At 45.5% G+C, this 19,651-nt stretch overlaps 4 protein-coding genes and 1 non-coding gene across 6 annotated transcripts; 3 read left to right on the forward strand and 2 right to left on the reverse strand.

Annotated features, from left to right (window-relative positions):
- Positions 1–1,399: 1,399 nt before the first annotated feature.
- LOC120453683 (eukaryotic translation initiation factor 3 subunit D-2) lies at positions 1,400–3,474 on the reverse strand. Its single transcript, XM_039638500.2, has 2 exons — positions 2,457–3,474; positions 1,400–2,402 (listed from the first exon to the last, which is right to left on the reverse strand). Exons 1-2 carry the CDS (start codon positions 3,447–3,449, stop codon positions 1,740–1,742), a joined length of 1,656 nt encoding a protein of 551 aa, XP_039494434.1. The 5' UTR covers positions 3,450–3,474; the 3' UTR covers positions 1,400–1,739.
- A 94-nt stretch (positions 3,475–3,568) lies between these two features.
- LOC120453684 lies at positions 3,569–4,122 on the forward strand. Of its 2 annotated transcripts, none has more exons than XM_039638501.2 (2): positions 3,569–3,714; positions 3,780–4,122. In XM_039638501.2, the coding sequence occupies exon 2, from the start codon at positions 3,857–3,859 to the stop codon at positions 3,986–3,988; it is 132 nt and encodes a 43-aa protein (XP_039494435.1). In that variant the 5' UTR covers positions 3,569–3,714; positions 3,780–3,856; the 3' UTR covers positions 3,989–4,122. The 2 variants fall into 2 exon arrangements, with proteins under 2 accessions (XP_039494435.1, XP_039494436.1); XM_039638502.1 differs by having other exon boundaries at positions 3,578–3,714; positions 3,835–4,122.
- Positions 4,123–6,490: 2,368 nt separating this feature from the next.
- On the forward strand, positions 6,491–7,997 carry LOC120454025 (adenosine kinase). Its single transcript, XM_039639015.2, has 2 exons — positions 6,491–7,127; positions 7,219–7,997. Exons 1-2 carry the CDS (start codon positions 6,623–6,625, stop codon positions 7,902–7,904), a joined length of 1,191 nt encoding a protein of 396 aa, XP_039494949.1. The 5' UTR covers positions 6,491–6,622; the 3' UTR covers positions 7,905–7,997.
- Positions 7,998–15,229: 7,232 nt separating this feature from the next.
- Trnat-ugu lies at positions 15,230–15,301 on the forward strand. Its single transcript has one exon. It is a non-coding gene; the product is annotated as a tRNA-Thr (tRNA).
- Positions 15,302–16,993: 1,692 nt separating this feature from the next.
- LOC120453301 (4-coumarate--CoA ligase 1) lies at positions 16,994–19,199 on the reverse strand. Its single transcript, XM_039637934.1, has 5 exons — positions 19,013–19,199; positions 18,742–18,949; positions 18,414–18,600; positions 18,231–18,347; positions 16,994–18,135 (listed from the first exon to the last, which is right to left on the reverse strand). The coding sequence occupies exons 1-5, from the start codon at positions 19,151–19,153 to the stop codon at positions 17,184–17,186; spliced, it is 1,605 nt and encodes a 534-aa protein (XP_039493868.1). The 5' UTR covers positions 19,154–19,199; the 3' UTR covers positions 16,994–17,183.
- Between the last annotated feature and the right edge of the window lie 452 nt (positions 19,200–19,651).

Genomic DNA, 19,651 nt, shown 5'->3' on the forward strand with positions numbered 1-19,651 from the left:
TATTCCTCATGTGATGTGATGCTGGGAAAATGCAAAAGAGTTTAATTTGCAATTTGTCGCCCTCATTCAACGCTTAACTTTTCACTCGGGCGGTGTTTGTGGTTGCATATGCAAATGCCTTGGGCATCTAAACCCATACCTCAGCCCTCTAACCCACACCCTGTTCCTGTTCTGTGTTCTCCATTCCCCCGGAATGGCCCGCAGCCCTGCATATGCGATAAAATGTACAAAGTTTTGCGTTAAGGCCCCACTTGAGTTGGGCTCGGAGTTGTTGCCGCTGGCAAGTGCCCCAGCCAACCCGGCCTGCCAGTGTGTTAAACGCCTTTCAACGGCGTGGTTAGCCAAGCGCAGACCTTGAAATGCCATGCCAGTCCTGGCCAGAAGCCGAAGCTAAAGCTACAGCTACAGCTACAGCTAAGGCTAAAGCTGGTAGCTAAAGCTGGTAGTTGGCAGCTGGTAGTCGGTAGTCGGTAGTCGGTAGTCCGTAGTTGGTGGTACATGGCAGCCGAAGCCACTCGAGCAGCTAACCAGCCGGAGCAAACTTTTCTGCGGCAAACGCTTTAAAAAACCATTCCCCAATAGTCATTCCGTAAGTTGGTCCTGCAGGCGCACACAGGCACACATGTTGATTTAGCAAACAAAATGTTTTAATTGAATAACACTTTGGTGTTTCACTGCTGCTTACTGGCAAGATCAAGTGCCTCGCCGGCCAACTGTGCGTATACTTGATGTGCATACATACGAGTATACGTACTGCATTGTTAATCTGAGCACTGCTACATAACGGAGCTGACTTTATCAATCAAATTTGCCGCAGGCAGGGAATTAAAATTAATCGGTTTCAATTTTCATTTGTGTAAATTCCCTAAATATTTTCACACACTTATTTCACACCCAGGCCTCATCATTTGCTCATCGTGTTGGCGCAAATAGGGAGTGCATGGCTATCCATGCAAATTGAATAGGTCTAAATTCAATTTGGCGCTGAACAAAAAGAAATTTGAGGACGGAGAAACAAAAACAAAAATGCGCAAAACATTTTGGTAATTTAGTTGGGCGATTTGCATTTCCGTTGGGGAATAATTTCTGCACTTTTGTGCTCACTGACTGCCCAAATTGAATTGCCAAATAACAAAAAAGATAAAAAAGGCAGGATGCATATGAAATACGAGCATATATATGAATTTAATTAAATGCTGTTGAATACGAAAACATTTTGCTTAAATTGTCGCACGCCCAGCACCGCAGCAGCATCAGAATTTGCATTGATTGATGCCGTATTCGGTGATTTATTGAACCTGAGGTTTGTCAGCCAAACTGCCAAACAGCCAAAGAGCCAAACAGTCCTCCACCCATTTTACTCCCTTACTCCCCCGCAATTATTGTGATTGTCAGTCGGTAATGGCGGGGATGCTCTGCACAATGCATATTTATTTAGCCGGTTTTCATTTTGTATTTCTTGGAACCGCAGTGATTGATGTGGCCATGTTATCCTCAAAATAACTGTGACTGCACCCGGTCACCCGGGCTGTTGTTCACTGACATGTCAAGTGATGGCTCCGTTCATATGTTCATATGTTGTGTTTGGTCAAAAACTCAATTTAAATTGCATTTGTGTTCACTGCGCATCTGTCAGCATGTGTCAGCTTGTCTCGCCTTGTCTCGCCTGTCGACGGATCCCCTTGAGATATTCCCCCCAAAAGAGCTATTAGTGAAATAAATTCGTGTGTTCGTGGGTATTAGTTATCGATGGAGTTGGCAAAGGGTTCGCTGGACTCCGACTCATCATCGCCGTCGGAGTCGAAGGCGTTTTCCGGAATGTCATACAGACGGATCATCGGCTTGTTGGGATCCTTCATGATCAGATACTTTCCATCCGGCTGCTTCATCACAATGTCGATCAGACAACGCAGCACTCCCCAGGCATTGTCCATGTTCAGGTTGATTTGGGTGGCGAACTCCTGCGGCTTGAATTGCTGTGTGCCCAGAATCACGTGGCGCAGGTGATCCCGCGGATTAACCCTGGACACATAGCCCAGTTTCAGCTGATCGGAGCCAGCCAGCACAGCCTCAACGGTCCAACGTGCTAGCTTGCAAGCATTGTTGCGCAACTCGGAGGCCAAGACTGCGCCGCGCTGGGTGTCCAACTTCTGGCGCCACTCCACACTGTTGGTCACCTTGGAGTCCCATTCATTCAGCGCCTTGATCGAGAGGAACTGCATGTCCCCATTGGGTCCTTGGATAACCCCGTTGTGCTTGCAGCGAGCAATCAGCACCACTTCGTTGCCGAGATCCCACTGACGGTAGCGATAGCCCATGGAAGCGAGATCGACGCCCTGCTCCTCGAACGGATTGGGCTCTTCAAACTTGAAACGTGGCTCTTGGTCGCCAATGCGAAGTACCTTATACGGACAAATAAACTAGTTACAATTCCAACATAAGTAAATCTATCATACCTGCTGACTAAAGTTGTGATTAATGAGAGTGGCCTCCATAGACAAACTGTGTGCCGAGTTGATGGAACCCTCCTCATCCATCGGAGGCTCCAGTGAAGTCTCGTTGACGGTCAGCATATCAAACTGATTATTATCTCTTTTGTCTAAGAACACTTTGGTGCCCAATTTCTCGATTACCACATCCCAGGAGTAATTCGAGCGGGTGCAGCACATTATAGTGGCCAGGATCTCGTCGGTGGCGAAGACATTGCCCATGGTCTTGGAGAGTCGTCGAATAACCGGATCATCCGTGGTGGTCACAGTGTGCACAACGCGATCCATCTTGAGTAATGGTTTCTCGTTGCGTAAGTTAACTCGGTCGTATAATTTATCATAGTATTCCAGCGATCCGCAGGTGGCGATGTCCTTGCCCTCTTTGATATTGGGAAGCGCCAGCTTGAGGAGGCGTGGAAAGTCAATCTCCTCGATCGAAACCCAATCCGATTGGACCATCACGGAGCTCTCGCGGAGTCTGGTGGGAGCATTGCGGCCGAATCTGCGACCCATATTCTGGGCATTGCGTGTATTGCGACCCTTTCCATACTTGGTGCTATTGGCAGTTGATCCTCCAGCCACTGGTCCTCCGAGACCTCCTAGAGTTGCGTTGCCACGCCCCGTGCGACCCCTGGCCCGCACATTGTTGCGCACGTTGGGTCTGTAGCGTCCCCGCTGATAGGGCTTAAAAGCCTTCGATCCAGAGGTGTCCACCAGGTGGAAGGTGGAGTCGTCGTCCTCGTAGAAGTATGCGTACTGACTGCTGTTGCCGAAGGTCGAGGCGTACTTACTGGGGAACTTCTTCTCGGGCAAGGACACTGTCCAGTCGCAGATCTTGCCCAGGCGATCTCCTTTGCAGAACGGCTGGTAGGGCACATCCAGTTCGGGCACCTCACAAGGACCCCAGCCGTGCTCGTTGTACTCCACATACGGCTTGATGAAGGGTGCGTAGTTGGACATATTCACGCCGAAAGATGTTTGAAAAGCCAAGAACAAGTATTTACTTTTCTGAGGTCCGCTTTTGTCGGGGCTCAAATTACACTGAACTGATTTCGATAATCAAAGGGTATGGCCGATTTGACAGCTAAGAAAAATTTCAAAGCGCTACGTTTGAATAATTGTATATCACGAAAAAGAAGGTTTCCATCTACTAAAGCACAACAGAGTATCAGATACTTTAAGATATTGGTACAGCCAACTAAAAATATTTCTTTAACAGTCAATAGTGAGTAGTGGTCAGCATAGAAGTTATTTGATGTTACCAAACATCTCCGTATTTCTTTCTATAAGAGCTCAGGCTTATTTGATTTTCTAGTCACACCACAAACTTATAAACTACCCATAGTGACGAGGAGGACGTTTGGAGAATGAATCATAGGAGGACGCCCTGCACCCCACTGAACACCACCGCAACCACAATGAAGAAATGTGTAATTGCCTGTTCGTCTATCGGTTCTCCGTCAACGTCGTGCTGTTCTCATTGGCCACGATTATCCTGATTCTTCGCATGGTGAGCTGATCCAGGATGGGCGCAGAGGATCCCCTTCCAGCCGGCAAATTCTTGTTTCTTATTATCTTTTTTAAAAAAAATCCTCACAAAGCGCACGAATAAATGTTTGTTGAGCTGTGGAAATGGTACAGGAAGCGGGGCACTGTGACGGGATTATCACTTGACAACGCACCTAAGCTCACATCGACATGACTCCATTCATATGACTCCGACTGCGGTGCCATTGTTCTGGCCTAAGTATCAGGGAAGCAAAGGAACAACAGCGTAGTGCACTACAATGGGACGAGTGTCCTGTGTGCAGGACCTGGTCAACTTGCCTCGATCCTGCCTGCGTTCCGGTTCGGTTTCCTTATTCTTGGCTGGAAGCAACTTACAACAATCTCGTTAAGCGTAAAGGCCAAATTATAGTAAAACTAACAGAAGGCAAAAGGTAATCACATAAAAAGCTTGTTAGATAGCAACGTGCGAGGCGGCAAAAAAGAAGCGGACATCCTGCACCCCGGCTCATCCCCAAAAAGCAACATGTCGAGCGTGTGAATGTGCCTGGATGTGTGGAAAATGATATGGGGGCGGGCGGGATGGTGGTGGGTTTGCGGTGCCTCCGCCCCTCTTCCAGCTCCCAGATCCTGAGCTAAGCTTTGTCAAGCGACAGGGTGTCATGTTGATGTGTATGTCACTGGCAGCTGCTGCTTACATGGCCCGGCTCCAGATTCTCTGTTAATACACTGAGAGAATAAGGCGAGATGTAAAACAGAAACTATGTACATATCAAGCATACAATATTAGATTCTGTGGAGCTATCACCTGTGAGGACGTACTGACTCATATTGCCTGAATTAATTTCTATATATATAGAATTCACATTGAGTTGCTCTCAGTGTAGCCATAAGCCGGAGTTGAGTGTGGGGCTGAGTGAGTGTGTGTGTGTGGATTATAATTGCCATGCGGCTGTCAGTGACTGCAGGCGGCGCCTAACTGCACACAGCTGCAGATGTGCGGCTCGTGTTGCAATATCATTTTTAATGCAAACCGCATGCCACATTATGCAGCTGCATTGCCACGTCACCGCTGCGGTTTCCCCATTCGCCTTCCCCTTCCCCCTTCCAACCTCCTGGCTTACCCTCTCATCTTCATCTCATCTGCAATCGCTCCTGCCGCTGAAGCTTTTCTTCTGCCACTGCCGGTCGGTCTTGTAGGAAATAGCGGCAGCGGCTTGGCGAAAGGAACACAGCCAAGAATAATGCCCTGGCACATAAGTAAGTACTTACCCAGCGCACAAAAGCAACAAGAACAACAATGGAAACTACAACTAGTGCTAGTGCAACCAACAAAAATAACAACAGGAGAAGCAAAGTGAAAAACCGCTGCATACTTTGCGGGGCTCGCGAGCGATAAACGACGCCACTGCCATCAGCCACCCACCATCCGCCACCGCCACCGCCACACACCTCATCCTGCCCGAAAGGGTATGCTATACTATCCAACTGAAAGCGAAATTAAAAACACATTTTCACAGCACAATTTATTTTCAAAATTACTGGGAATTAATGCGCAGAGTCGATGGTATTTTGCATTTTTATGGCGACAAATATTGATAACAAGACGGAACAATTTAGCAAAGCTATGGGGCGTCGTGTCGGAAGAGAATATCTCTCGTTCTTGGAAAAATTACCAAGCTGAATCCATTTAATAACCGACTTTGTCCCTTCTTATTGACTGCAATACGAACTTAAATGGCCTATAATAAAACCCACTTTAGCCTTATCCATTTTCAAAAGCCAACACATAAATCAGTATAAAACGATGTAATATATGTAAACACTAAAGTATAATAATAATTATGTATATTAATATGATTCCTTCAGCGGTCTGGTTATTAAGTATTAAGCGTAATATCTAACCTCTTAGCCGAGGGTATCTATTAATCGGTGCTCAATTTATTATTTCCGATTTTGTTTGGCTCCAACGCGCGTCGGAAGCTCGGCCTGCTTCTGCAGCTTTTGTGTTGCATAAAAATTAAAATTTATGCCAGGCAACTTGTGCAAAGCACTGCGAATGCCATTGTTTTTCATTCCCCACCCTCCAGATGCTCCTCCACAGTGGATGTTTTTTTGGCGGCGGAAGGACATTCACGTTCTGGGTGGCTGCATTCATTCCCAGCAACCAACCGCTCCCCTCCCCACCCCGCGCAGCCCTACCCCTTCCGCCTACTTGTCAAGCCCACTTACATTCAATTCATTCATCTCCGGCAGAGAAATGAAAATAAAATCCCCCAAAGCCACCTCCTCCTCCGCCCAGCGAGGCACCATCGTAATTGCAGAGCAATTATACATACTTCCATCGACAAGATGGATTCGTAATTAATAGCACATTAAATTGGGCCACAACAATATTAATTGTTCTGATTGATTTATGCAGGTAATTAACGTTTCAAGCAACTGAGGCAAATAAATTTCGTCGGGGGGCGAGCTGTTCTCCTCCACTCATAAATTTCGTCACATCAATCAAAGTAAACAGTATACTACAGTATACTACAGTATACAGTACAGCATGAACAACAGATAGGACTTCAATCCATCGGGTGTAGGAGTTCTCAAGAATCGGCGAGGCTCTAAAATTGGGAATGTCCAGACGGGTGTTTACCTTTAGTATAAAATCATTCCGGTTTTTTCAAAGAACTCCGATCCACCCATTTTACCAACTTTATTCTGGTGGCGCTTCTCGAGGAGTTTCCCTTAGGAGTTTCTGCGATCGTCAGGAGCCCCGAAGAATGGATCTGCCAGAGGGAGTACTGATGGGTTTTGGCAACCCCCTGCTGGACATCACCTGCACCGTGGAAGATAATGTTATCCTGGAGAAGTACGGCCTGGAAGCGAATGCCGCGATCATTGCTGATGAAAAGCACGATGCCCTGTTCGATGAACTGATGAACATGGAGAACGTCATCTATTCGGCGGGCGGAGCCTGTCAAAACTCGATGCGGATCTTCCAGTGGATCGTGCAGACTCCATTTCGAGCCGTATTCGTGGGGGCCGTGGGCAAGGATAAGCTGGGTGACCGCATCGAAAAGAGGGCCAAAGCCGATGGCCTGCTTACCCTCTACCAGCTGAAGGAAGAGCTGCCGACAGGTATGAACATACTTAGTAATTGATAGAAATTTGAGTAATAAATTGTTTTGTATAGTAAAATAGCTACATTAACTTCGTTTTCATTACTCAGGCTCTTGTGCGGTGATCATCAACGGCCCAAACCGCTCCTTGGTGGCCAACTTGGGGGCTGCCTCTCTCTTCAACGACGACTGGATTGACGAGGAGGAGAACCTCTGCCCCTTGGATCGTGCCGAGTACTTCTACTTCACGGGCTTCTTTCTGGCCGTTTGCCCTCCTGCCGTCGAGCGGGTGGCAAGGATGTGCAGCGAGACCAATCGAATTATGATCCTCAACTTCAGCGCCGTGTTTGTGCTGCAGATGCAAAAGGAAGCCCTGGCCAACATCCAGCCGTACGTGGATATAATCATCTGCAATAAGGAAGAGGCCATTGCATACAGCGACTCCAACGACTGGAAGACGAAGAATATCTTTGAGATCGGCTCTCGGCTGCAGAAAATGCCCAAGGCAAATATCCGACCCCGACTGGTTATGATCACGGATGCGGTGTGTCCTGTTCTCGTCTTCCAGGAAAACGATCGCGTTCTTGAATACCCTGTTCCGCCCGTAAAACAGGGCGAGGTCTTCGACACCAATGGTTGTGGCGATGCCTTCGTCGGCGGATTCCTGGCCATGTACGTCCAAAGGATGCCCCTGGATTACTGCATCCGAACGGGTATATTCGCATCCCAGCAGGTCCTACACGTGGTCGGTGTTCAGATAGATAAGCTGCCAAAGTTCAGCGAGAAATGCATATGAAGGGGATCGATTCTGATTGTGTTTATTGCAAAATTTATCAAGTGACGAGTTCTTTTAGGACCTTAAATAAATTTTAAAGTTTTTAATATGCTATGACAGCGTGTTTTCTTTAGCAATGGCTAGCAAACTTTAAGCTCTTGGTTCCCCCAGCACCAAACACAAATGTGTTAAGCCGAATAAATTCTTAACCTGATTACCAGATTAGCCCTTTCCCACCCATAAGCTATCAATATAATAATTTAAGGCTCCAGCCTGTTCCCATGTCCTCCGGCACTTCCTTTGGCCCACACCTTTTTCGAGCATATTGCAGACGGCAAGAGTCCTGCGGCACTTGGTTTGCCTTTGGCTCCGGGAAAAATAAATACATTTAAATGTATAAAACGCTCTTTCTGCCTCTCCTCCCTGCCTCTCTGTTGGTCCTGCCGCCGAGCTGTGGCTCTGGGAGAAAGGCAAACAGAAGTGATGTAAAAATATGCGTTGCATACTTTGCAACGCCAATGTAAATTTCCTCCACGTCCCGCCGGGAGGAGCTTTGTCTTTCGGGTCCTGGCGTCTGCTGCCTGCTGCCTGCTGCCTGCCGGCTGTTGACTTTGGCCTGACAAAATATTGCTACCATTTCAGAGGCGAAGACGCAAAGAACGCGTTTGGAGAAGAGAAGCCGGGGCAGCTGGACATGAGCACGTGCCGGAGGACAGTGGCTTAGGCCCCCAAAATCTGTCTAAGTAAGTTTAACTGAATTGTTTTTATAGTGCGTAACATTTACATGTTAAGTACACTTAATTTCAAAATTTGATAAATTAATTAATTTTATAGGATTCCATCTGGATAAATTATTAAAAGAACCTTTCGGTCCCTCGAACACATTAAAAACTACAATAGAATCAGTTTCTTTTAAGTTTTAATTACTCTACTCCACTTTTTAACATTAAAAACGTAAATCCGTCCACCGTGCAGCGGATGGTGCTGAATAAAGCGAAGGACGAGGCGGTACAGTAGCTGTCTTCCACTGATTAAAACGATGCGTCCTCGTGACAGCGATTTTTTCTCGTTAAATCCTTAAATGTCGCTTCGTTTATCGTGAGCGTTGTTTTTTAACTTTCGCAGCCTCCGCCTTTTGCTGGGAATTGACTTCGCCGGCCGCTGGTCGCTGGTCGCTGGGAGAGCTCAGGCGATAATTTATGCATATATCCATGGTGATTTATGACATTATCCCTCCCCCTGTGTGCCCAATGGCTCAGCCCGGCGCTCCGTTTCCACTCCTCCGTTCTGGGACACCGCGCAATTAGCTGTGGGAAAAATGAGCAGCAAACAGCGAGTTGGAAGATTTCCTTTGTTGAAAGTCAACGTCAAACAACTTAAACCTAAAACTCCGGTTAAGGCCCTCGATTACTTTGCATTCTGCATCCGCAAACTTTTGCGGCTGGCAAAGGAAAAATGTGGAGCGACTCGAAACGAGCCAAAATCTTGGCTAGAAACTTTTCAGATTTGTCATATGCACATCTCGAGACTAATATCCTGACACATAGCTCCTGCTCCTCCCCTCCACCCGAGGCCACATGAGTTATGAGTTGTGACTTAGGTGAGATCTCCTTCAGTCTGAATCCGTTCTGACACCTTAATTACGGCAGCCAGAACCCAGATTTTTCACCCGGCTCCGGGCGGGAATTTAATTAACTGGGTTAGAATTTTCTGAAAACCTTCATGGAGGCCAAATTCCAACTTAATTTATTGGTGCAGTCTCGGTTCAGTGGACATTGTCTGCTCAAACATCGAAATAATTCCGGGAAATTCATAGTCTTTTTGAACATGTTTGGCTTAAATATATAAAGTTTGGTTAATTTTCTATGGAAAAGTTGATCCAAGGGCTAGTTTATACAATTAGTTGGTTTAATTTGATTTGGCCGAACACAACAAAAGGCAGACCAAAGACAGGAATCGTGGACCAAATCGTGGAGGTCATTGAGGTGAGGAGGATGAAAGTTGAGCCCCTGGTAAATTGCACTTGTCATGTTCATATAATTGCGTCTGCCCTCGGGCTCGGTGATGAACACCAGAAGGGAGGGGGAGGGACAACTAGGGGCAGACAAGAAACAAACACGCATGACGTGAAGAGACGCTCATAAAAATCACTCATACGCAATGGGGGACAGCGGCAATAGGAAGCTCCCGGACAAGTCGCAGGACAAGTTTCAAATGCTACTTGTAACTTTGTTACAACAGCCACCGAGCAGTAAATGTTGAAAGTTGCCCGCATCGTGTTTGCACTGGGAATGGCGAAAGTTTCTTTTTCTGTGTTTCATACTTTGTAGCCAGCCAACTGTCGGCCAATGCCAATGTCTCGTCATGAACCCTTTCGGAGCGCCTCATGACCCATTCCCCAGCCAGTTTTCCACTCATTTTCTTAGTCAGTCACTGCGACATTGTTCCAAAGCCACAAACTCACAATAAGCTCTTCTGCACAGCGAAAAAACCCCTTAAGAGTTTTAAAAAGGCATAAAAGGCAGTTTAAAAAAAAGGCATATCCAAAATATTATTTTTGCCAGTTTTACTACATTTAATGGATTTTTTGTTAAATTATTGGGGATTGTATGCAAGTTTTCCTTAAGTAAGGCATATTTATTTAAAAAAAAATCCTTTAACTATTTAAGTTTATAATCCACTAATACTCATTAGACAAGCCACGAAAATCAACCTCCAATTCTGCTTGTCAGCACTTCTAATAAATTAGGAATTCTCTTTTATAATCCTTAGCCGTTTATTAAAGCAGTTTATTTAAAAAAACAGTTTATTCCCAGTGCATCCCATCTCAAGTGCTGATTGCCAATGCCATTGTGGCTATTGTTCTGCTCTGTTTGTTGTCTGTCGGGAGGGTGTTCCATGTGTGTGAGTGGATGGGTTTGTGGATTATGTGAAATTATCGAAGATTTCCGGAGAAATGGCGAGTCGTGTCTCCTGCTAATGCCCGACATGGTTTCTACTGCGACCAATGATATCGGCAATCCGAATCAATGGAATTAAGCTGAAAGCAATTTCATTACATGCCCCAGCCACATGGCCCATATTAATTGGTAACTTCATGAGCACAGCAATGCAGTCGGGTTTCATTGAAAGCGTATTTTGCGTATTTTAAAGAACTTTAAGCCGGTTCGCAAGTCTTGCATTTCCATTCCCCCGAGCAGCATCAATTGCAAAATGTCTGAGTCATTTGCATAGAGTTATTCGATGGTTTTCTGGAGGGCGGACTGGCTGAATGGCAGAATTGCTGGTCGTCGTGGTGGTGGTGGTGGTAAAAGTTTTATGTTAGCAACGAAGAACGATAATTTGCAGCAGTTACAATATTTCATGGAATATCTCTTGGCTTCTTTTGCTTCTTTTGCTTCTTTTGCATCTTCTGATTCTTTTTTTTATTCTGCCACAAAACTTCAATAAAGTAGCTGCAATAAAAAGCGAAAAAGATTTTCCCTTGGCTTTATATGGAGATCAATATTTTGACAACCGCAGAGTAACACAAATAATGGACAAAAATATTTCTCCTCATTGTGGACATTTATATTTTCTTGTGACAAACGTCGCAGACTGCAAATTTGTCAATTGAATAAATTGTGCTAAATATGAACGTCTGTAGTACATTCGAATATACATAAATAAATATGCAATGCGACTTGCAATTGTTTGATTTGATTCTGGAGTTGCTTTGCCTGCTACTTTTGCTTTTGTGGCCACTCAACGCTAATGGACTTTAAAGTGTGTTCTCAAGCGTTCATTGCCACATTCCGCCCCAAAGACACCATGCACTGGATATCTGAAAAGTTTCGTCGAAATTTCTCGGCCAGCATTGTTGTCGCACATCATCGCATATCACGCATACGCCCCGTTGCAGCGCCTTACTGAACCAAAAAAACGAGTTGAGCTCTTTGGACCACTTCCAAGTGCAGAGCCCAATACAGGGAAATATCTGATCCAGGAGCAGCTGGCCAAATAATGAACTGGCAGCCAAGAGCAACACCAACACCAACACCAACCCAATCACAATTACACCCTGCAACCGAGGAGCGCAAAAAGTCTTTGGTGGCTCGTTGTCTTTGTTTTTCCAATTTCGCAAATGGCTTTCATGCATGTGCGAATGGCTGTGTGTTAATTAGCAATATCAAGAGCACTTAAATTCGGTACAGATTATAACACCAAAAGTTGCTCCTGCCCACCCGGATTGTTGGGATTGTGAGGATTGTGCGGATTGTGCGAACTGTGTGTTCTTTGTTCTGGCATCGAGTTCAATTCTCAAGTTGCTCATTTCGGGTGCTGGCTGATTCTGTTTGTGGTCGAGCCGGCTATTCGATTTGCCAAGTTTTGGCCATTTTTGCAGCAGCTGGAAATAGTTAGCTGTGGGCCAAAGATTTGAACTCCGGCCATTTCGTGGGAATGCGAATACGAATGCGAATGCGAGAGAACATTTGAATAATTCCGGACTGGGCCACTTCAAAGGCTTGACCAACTCCGCTCATTTAAAGTGCATCAGGCAAGAATTGCCTGAATCCAAATCCAACCATCAAAAAGGCATTACCACAGTAGGAGCGTGAAAAAAGGGATGGCGAACAGACGAAAGAAAACTAAATGCACATTTAACAATAAATGAGCAACGTTTTTCGGAAATTAACTTTCAACAACATGTGTTGAAATGCATTTATCTTCCGCACCCAAACGAGCCCGAGTCGAGGCAGCGAGTATTTCAGTGAGGATAACAAAATAGAGGTGGAAATTAATTTGAGCGCAAGAAAAAGAAGTGGAAATTATGAGTGGCTGCCAAATTGTGCTAAATGCGCCCAGGCAAGTGGAAATTAAAAGCGAACCTGGTACAGGAACAGTCTCCTAACCGTTTTATCCCCATCGCTTCCTCATTCCCTGGAGCCTTTGGGTCTGGTCCTGGAGCCACTTGCATTATGATTGCATCATTTGGGGCTAATTTGCATTTAAATACTTGGCTCTGTTATTGTTCGAGTGCAGCAGGGAAACTTTTTGCAGAACCAGGACTAGGAACAAGGGCAGGCGTAGTACATGGAGCAGCAGGAACCGTAGTGACTGGCCCAGCCCTGGGCTCCTCGGACAAAGTTATGCCAAGTCAAGGATATCACGCAAATTGTCCTGCTCCAGCCGGACAACTTCTGTTAATGCGTTTGAATAATGAATGGCAGCGGGAAGGGGAAGCCAGGCGACTTTGGGCCGGGGGATATGGAGTTGGACCTGGGTTTGGGCATGGGCTTGGGTTTGGCTTTGGGCCTTGCACCTTGCACTCGGCTTATACTATACATAGTCCCGCAGTCCTTAGCAGATAACAATGTACAAACTGGCGCCGTCGGCGTCCAGCCGTTGATGGTCATTACTTAAAGCATCCGTCCGATGCAGCAGCGCGAAAACCGAGCTCAGCGCGTAAACTCAAAGAAAAGGGTGATGAAACTAAGTTATTAATAATAATAATTTATAAAATTAAGAAGTTAACTTATTAAGTCTTTGTTTTTTCGTCAACTGTGCGCAGTCCAAGCTGATCTCAATAATAATTATATAGAACCTGCTTAATAGATTTTAATTTAAAAAACAGGGTTTTAAGACTTTATATATATATAATTTCTAGCGATTGGCAGTGATTTTCCTTCGAGTGTGAGAAAGTGAGAACTGCCGGCCAGCTGCCTGTTGTAGTAAAGTAAAGCGAAGATTTATTGAATGGCAAATGAATCATTTCTCTCTCTTTTTGCCAACTCTTCGTCGCTGAAACCTGCTACCAGATCCGAACCCTTCTTCTCCGCCCCTCAGTTCAACCCCTTCAGCCTCCCTTATTTCGTCGCACTTTTAATAACTTCTATAAAAGTTTTATGTCTCTCGGTGGCAGCAAACTTGCATGCTGCTGCAACAGAGCAAAAAGTTTGCGTGTGTTTGGCACTTGAAACTTTGCTTTCGCGGGATCAAAAAGTGCTGGCTGAGGGCAGAATCGGGGTTTCTATATATATATTTATATATATAAATATATATATATGGATAGGTATTTGTGTGCATGCTGGGGAAAATCGGTGGAAAATAATCGCGTCAAGTATTTAAAGTGGCATTAAAAATATTGAAAAACTCGATAAATAGTTGTTAAGTATGCTGCTGTTTCTGCCAGATAATCTGCCCAAGGGGGAGTTTTGAGTTCTGCCAAAGCAACGGTGCGTATACGTGTTTCTGCACTTTATAAGTGGATCCAACTGGCAGCGAAATTGTTCAACGACTTCTTTCCTCAGTGAGTCCTGCACTCCAGCGTGTTTGCCGTCGGTCTTAGGACTGAGCAGCTTGAATGAATTATGACCCCAGGCTAAGTGAGTGCTTTAAGGAATAATGCCAGGCTGCTGGGCACATGTCTAAATATTTGAACAGAAAGTGGTTAGCAATGAGCAGTATGGGAAGGATATGCATGGGGTGAGGGTGTACTATATGGGCTTCAAAATCCACAAAAGATTTTAATTCCACTTTTAAGGTACCTAGAGATTTGGCTTTTTTTTTACAGCATACTTTGGGACACCTGTTAAGTGAAATCAATTCCACAAATAACATATGAAACTCCAGGCACTCACTTTATTTCGTAAGGAACTTGGACAAATATTTAAACTTAAAGTGGTTTCGCTTGTGGTTGACAATTCTACACCCATCTGCATTTGGCTTCCCGAATTTCACCGCAAATGAGTTTGGCAAAGATCATACAAGATTTCGATGCGTTCAATTAACTTCATTGATTGTACCAATTACTTTTGCGGTGTCTGCTGCCTCGAGAGACATATGTATATCTGATAGAACGCGACATCTCAGGTGCTGCTGGTGCTGATGGTGCTGCTGATGTGTGGCAGCTTATTCAGTTCGGGCAATTGATTTGCCAATTTGCCAAATAAACAGACTCGAGAGAGTGAGTGCTGCATTCGAACACGAGTGCGAGTGCGAGTATTTGCCTCAGTGCACCAGTCTATCAATTACCGATACAACGAGACGGCAGACAGACAGATAGACAGTTGGCAGATGAAAGCTGAAAACTGAAAGCTACATCTCGGGAAAACGGTAATTGGGATCCATCTCCACAGTTTTAATTAGCCAAGCCAACTGAGTGATTGCCCAAATGAATGGATACTTGCGTACCTCTCGGCCGCATTCGAAACTCGAGCAGTTATTGGTGCTGACAACTGTTTAAACACGTGTTTATTGTTCTTTTATGTTTCGCCGACCAGATATATCTTTCGGTGGCAGAACGGAAAAACCCAGTACCCAAATGGGGCCCTTAAATTGGCTTTTTTGCCACCCTCGAAACGTGAGCCTCTTTAGCTCAGTGGCAGAGCACTGGTCTTGTAAACCAGGGGCCGTGAGTTCAATTCTCACAAGAGGCAAAGGTCAATCGCACTTTTTGTGCATGCATTTCTTCACTTTTTGTTCTGTCACCCTAGCTATTTTTTGATTTCTGCATATTTCAAGCTTGATTGAACTGCTGCAGTCTGGCTTTCGGGGGTCTTCAATCAGCGTCTGACGTTTTCGATATTTGACTTATGCAAGCGGGGGGATCGTTGGCCACTGACTTCCGCATTCCCAATCCAATTCCCCCCTTTTAGACAAGTCAATTGACTGACGGCAACGATTTCTCCTCGTGGCGCTGCTTCCGAAACAGTGGACAAAACCATCTATTTCCGGGGCAATAAATAACGGCTTACCAACTATATTCAACATTAAAATTTCCATTTCCAAATGTCTGACTGCTTGAAAAATTTGCCTATTTTCCCATCAGACACACATTTTCTCTACAAAGTAGTCAAAGATTATATCCAGCAATTGAATGAATATTTAGTGTTGATAACGCTATAAGTCAAAATTGACAAGATTTTGATCCCCAAATGCCGGTACAACACCTTTAATTTTGTGTCGATAACATGGGCATTTCGCCCATCGCTTGATTTACCAGCATACCGTGATGCAATAATTTGCGAAGCCGTCGACGGCTGCCACGCCCCCTTTTGACGGGCGCCCCCACAAACACACGCACAGCGAGGGAACCGCATGCCGAACGATTCACTTCCGCCGAGATCCTTTGGCAACTTCATCATGCGCATATTCACAGTTCATAAAACCGGATGGTGAAGAGGGGGGAGGGATAGGACACCACTGACAGCGGCTCAGCAAATCGAAATAAAAATTTATGTGCACATGTTTGAATTTATTGCCCGTCTTTGGGTGCCTGGCATCCCTCAGCCAGCTAAGGATTCCACGCTTTCGGGGACCAGGAGTACGGAGCACGGAGCATGGAGCATGGAGCATAGAGCATTGAGATCCGGGCACAGATTGCGAATCCTTCGTGCGGCGCTCGCCTGCGTGTGTAAATGTTATTCAATCGAATGTGAAATCATATGAGCGCTTTGCTCTCCACTCATAAACATTTTATTTACCTTTAATTTCGTGAAAAGCTTCTTTTTTTCGAGTGGCCCCCGTGATTTGGCACCCCTTGGTAACCCCTGGCCAATTCGATGCGTGCGATTTTTATGACTAAATAAAATGATTTTTATCGGATGGCGGGGGAGGAGTCACGGCCCTTGACGCAAAATGGCAATTCTTTGTTTACCCAATGAAAGTGTTTAGCCATAAAGAAGCAGCGACACAATTCGAGTTGAGTTATGGCCCAAATTCCCGCCCAAACTCACACAATATTTTTATAACCAAATTGATGGGATGGCAGCGTTAATCAAATGTTGTTGGCAATTGTTTTTTGAAATGTTATTGGGGCTGTGGGTATTTCACAGAGATTTGTGATGTGTCCCTGCCACAGGATATGGTAGGTAAACTTGATCAATATTAATGAAGTCGGTTTAACAAAACACTTTAAGGAATTAGTTTAAAACTCTTCAATCAGTCTACCTATAAAATATAATATATAGACATGTATAACATACATATATTGAATGTCTACCTATTTTTGGAAGTCTAGAAGACCGTTAACGTTATAGATATTAGATAAATTAATTTTATCGAAATCAAAGGACAACTTACTGTTATGTTATACATATGATATAACCCGGAAATATTTGGCCTTCTTATACTTCAGCATTTTGTTTATTTAAAAGTGCACATATACATTATTCACAGAATTTAACGTTGCCTTCAAATGGCATCGTCGCATTTGAAGGGCAAATTAAGACGAAAGAAATCGAACAGCGGGTTTGCCTAACTTAATAAACTTAATCAAGGATAAATTATTCCAAACGAAAGCACGGCAGTTCTCGGTTTTCAGTTCTTCTTGGACAAGGCGACGAAGAGATCGCGGGCATATCGACGAACGGCCTTTCCATTGTAGTTCTGGGGAATCTCATCGGCGAACTGGACACCTGCTCGCAGCTGCTTCTGGATGTCGGGCAGTCGCTTGGCCACGTGGTCAATCACCTGCTGGGCGGTCAGAGTGGCATTATCCTCCCGGACAACCAGGGCACCAGGCACATCACCCTGGGTCTCGTCGTACACCCCGATCACGCACACCCGCTTCACCTCCGGCAGCTCGTCGATGACCGCCTCCACCTCGGCGGGCCACATCTGCAGTCCCTTCCACTTGAGCACCTCCTTCTTGCGGTCCGTCATGTAGAGGTAGTCGTCCTCGTCGAAGTAGCCCATGTCGCCAGTGTGGAACCAGCCCCCCTCGTCTTGCATCTCCTTGGTGGCCACCGGATCGGCAAAGTATCCGTTCCAGCTGAAGCCGTTGTGCACAATGATTTCGCCGGTCTGGTTCACACCCAGTTGGTTGCCATCGTCGTCCACGATCTTCACCTGGATTCCGGGCAAGGGGTTGCCCGCAGCGGTGAGCTTTAAGTGTCCGTGGTTGAACACTATGAATCCCACCTCGGTCATGCCGTAAGACGAGTTCAGCACACCATTGGGAGCAAGCTTCTTGATCCTCTCAACTGTGGCCTGTGTCATCCGCCCGCCTCCGAAGTTCAGCTTCGTGAGGCTGCCCAACTTCTCTGGAGTGGCGCTGGGGCAGTCCAGCAGGGAACAGCAGTGCTCCGGCGGAATCAGTGCATACGTGATGCTGTACTTGCTCACCAAGTACACAAAGTAGTCCGCGGCGAAGGGCTTGCTGCTGATGATCCTGGTGCATCCGTTGACCGTGCTGAAGATGGTGGCCCACAGCCCAGTGATCCAGTCCAAGCTGGCCGAAATGAAGATGGTATCGTAACCATTAACGAATCTGTAAAGTGTTTGAAAACGTTTTATAAGTTTCCCTTCAATTTGGGTATAAATTTGATTATGTCTAAAAAAAGGTTTGATTATAGTTTAACTTACACTGTCTCTTGGGTCAGAATGTCGTTTGAGATGCACACAGCCTTGGGCATTCCTGTAGTTCCGGATGAGGTGAGGATCGCAACGGTTTGCGAAGGTCCTTCCTTCAGCGGGGTAGGCCTAGCATAGGTGGAATACATTTTCAATAACACATGGCATCTATAGAGCTGTGTACGAAACACTCACTGATAGAAAAACTCTGTCTTTGTCGGATGCAGCAGATCCTGAATGCTGAGAATACCATCCCGAGTGCCGGTGGTTAGGATAATCTCTGGCTTGAACTCGCTGGTGGCCGAGTACAGCTTGTCATAGTGATCGGCATCGGTAAAGATGATCTTTGGCTTGGAAATGGTGTACAGGTGCTTGAGTGTAGCTAAAGTATATTAAAATATTTTTTTAAAAGAATGTACCTTGATACTAGTAATTTATATAATTTTCCGCAGTGTTATGCGGTAACAAATTGATGACACAAAGCCATGCCATAACCAATAATCTTCTTGGTGATAATACGTACATTCCTCGAGAATGGGATTGGCCGACTGGAAGGGAGTGCCATGGAAGAAACAGGCCACGGCCGTGGGCATGATGTAGGTGGTGTTCCTGGCAGAGATGCCAATGATATCCTTGTGGCCGAGACCGCGGCTCTTCAGGTGCTGGGCAATGCGAATAGCCCAGGTGAGAGCCTGTCCGTAGGTGACCTCCACACCCTCGGAGTCGGAAATCTGAAGAAACACTGTGCATTAGGGAAGGCCTCGGAGCAGATCCGACTCCACCTCGACACTCACCTGACACACGTTCTTGGGCCAGTTCCTCATGTTCTTGAAGATGATGCGACCCAGAGAGGTCTCCGGCTTGAAGGGGTTGTTCTGTGGAATACCCTTCCAGATCTTGTTTTCCGCATCGTAGCTGCACGGTAACTTGGACATTTTTGCTGCAATAAAGGTTGAATGCACACCCGAAAGATCGACCACTATCTGTGGAGCTATTCGCTCGGAGGGGCTACTTATAAAGACACGGATCCCCAAAAGCTTATCTGAAGATGATAAGCATAGCCTAGGTTAAGTGCAAGGTATCAATGAAAGATAAAAGGCATTGACCAAAGTTGACCACCCGACTGGCATGTCTGCATATATTTATTGAAACTAATCGGATGGCTTGCGTTAGGTTCTTTAATTGAAGTGTGTCCTTAGTCGTGATAAGAGCTATTAACTTTTGACCACTAGCCGGTGAATGGGAACAGCCCCATCCCTAATTGCCAGAGGGCTTTATCTTCGTTCCGGGTTGTGTATTCCTCCTTATCTGCAGGACTTATGTAACGAGACATACGACAGAAAAGTAATCGTTGTCAGGAGATATTATTTTTTTTCAACACAAGCCCTTTAGCCAGCCTCTACTATATATATTTATATATATATAAAAACCCC

The sequence above is a fragment of the Drosophila santomea genome, chromosome 3R (assembly GCF_016746245.2).
Source record: "Drosophila santomea strain STO CAGO 1482 chromosome 3R, Prin_Dsan_1.1, whole genome shotgun sequence".
NCBI classification, from domain to species: domain Eukaryota; kingdom Metazoa; phylum Arthropoda; class Insecta; order Diptera; family Drosophilidae; genus Drosophila; species Drosophila santomea.

Coding starts and splice junctions, on each gene's coding strand:
- LOC120453683 (XM_039638500.2), bottom strand. CDS start 3,449: ATGTCCAACTACGCACCCTTCATCAAGCCGTATGTGGAGTACAACGAG. Junction 2,403..2,456: donor ATCACAACTTTAGTCAGCAG/GTATGATAGATT, acceptor TGTCCGTATAAG/GTACTTCGCATTGGCGACCA.
- LOC120453684 (XM_039638501.2), top strand. CDS start 3,857: ATGAATCATAGGAGGACGCCCTGCACCCCACTGAACACCACCGCAACC.
- LOC120454025 (XM_039639015.2), top strand. CDS start 6,623: ATGTCCAGACGGGTGTTTACCTTTAGTATAAAATCATTCCGGTTTTTT. Junction 7,128..7,218: donor GAAGGAAGAGCTGCCGACAG/GTATGAACATAC, acceptor TTCATTACTCAG/GCTCTTGTGCGGTGATCATC.
- LOC120453301 (XM_039637934.1), bottom strand. CDS start 19,153: ATGTCCAAGTTACCGTGCAGCTACGATGCGGAAAACAAGATCTGGAAG. Junction 18,950..19,012: donor GGCCCAAGAACGTGTGTCAG/GTGAGTGTCGAG, acceptor GTGTTTCTTCAG/ATTTCCGACTCCGAGGGTGT. Junction 18,348..18,413: donor AAGACAGAGTTTTTCTATCA/GTGAGTGTTTCG, acceptor CACCTATGCTAG/GCCTACCCCGCTGAAGGAAG.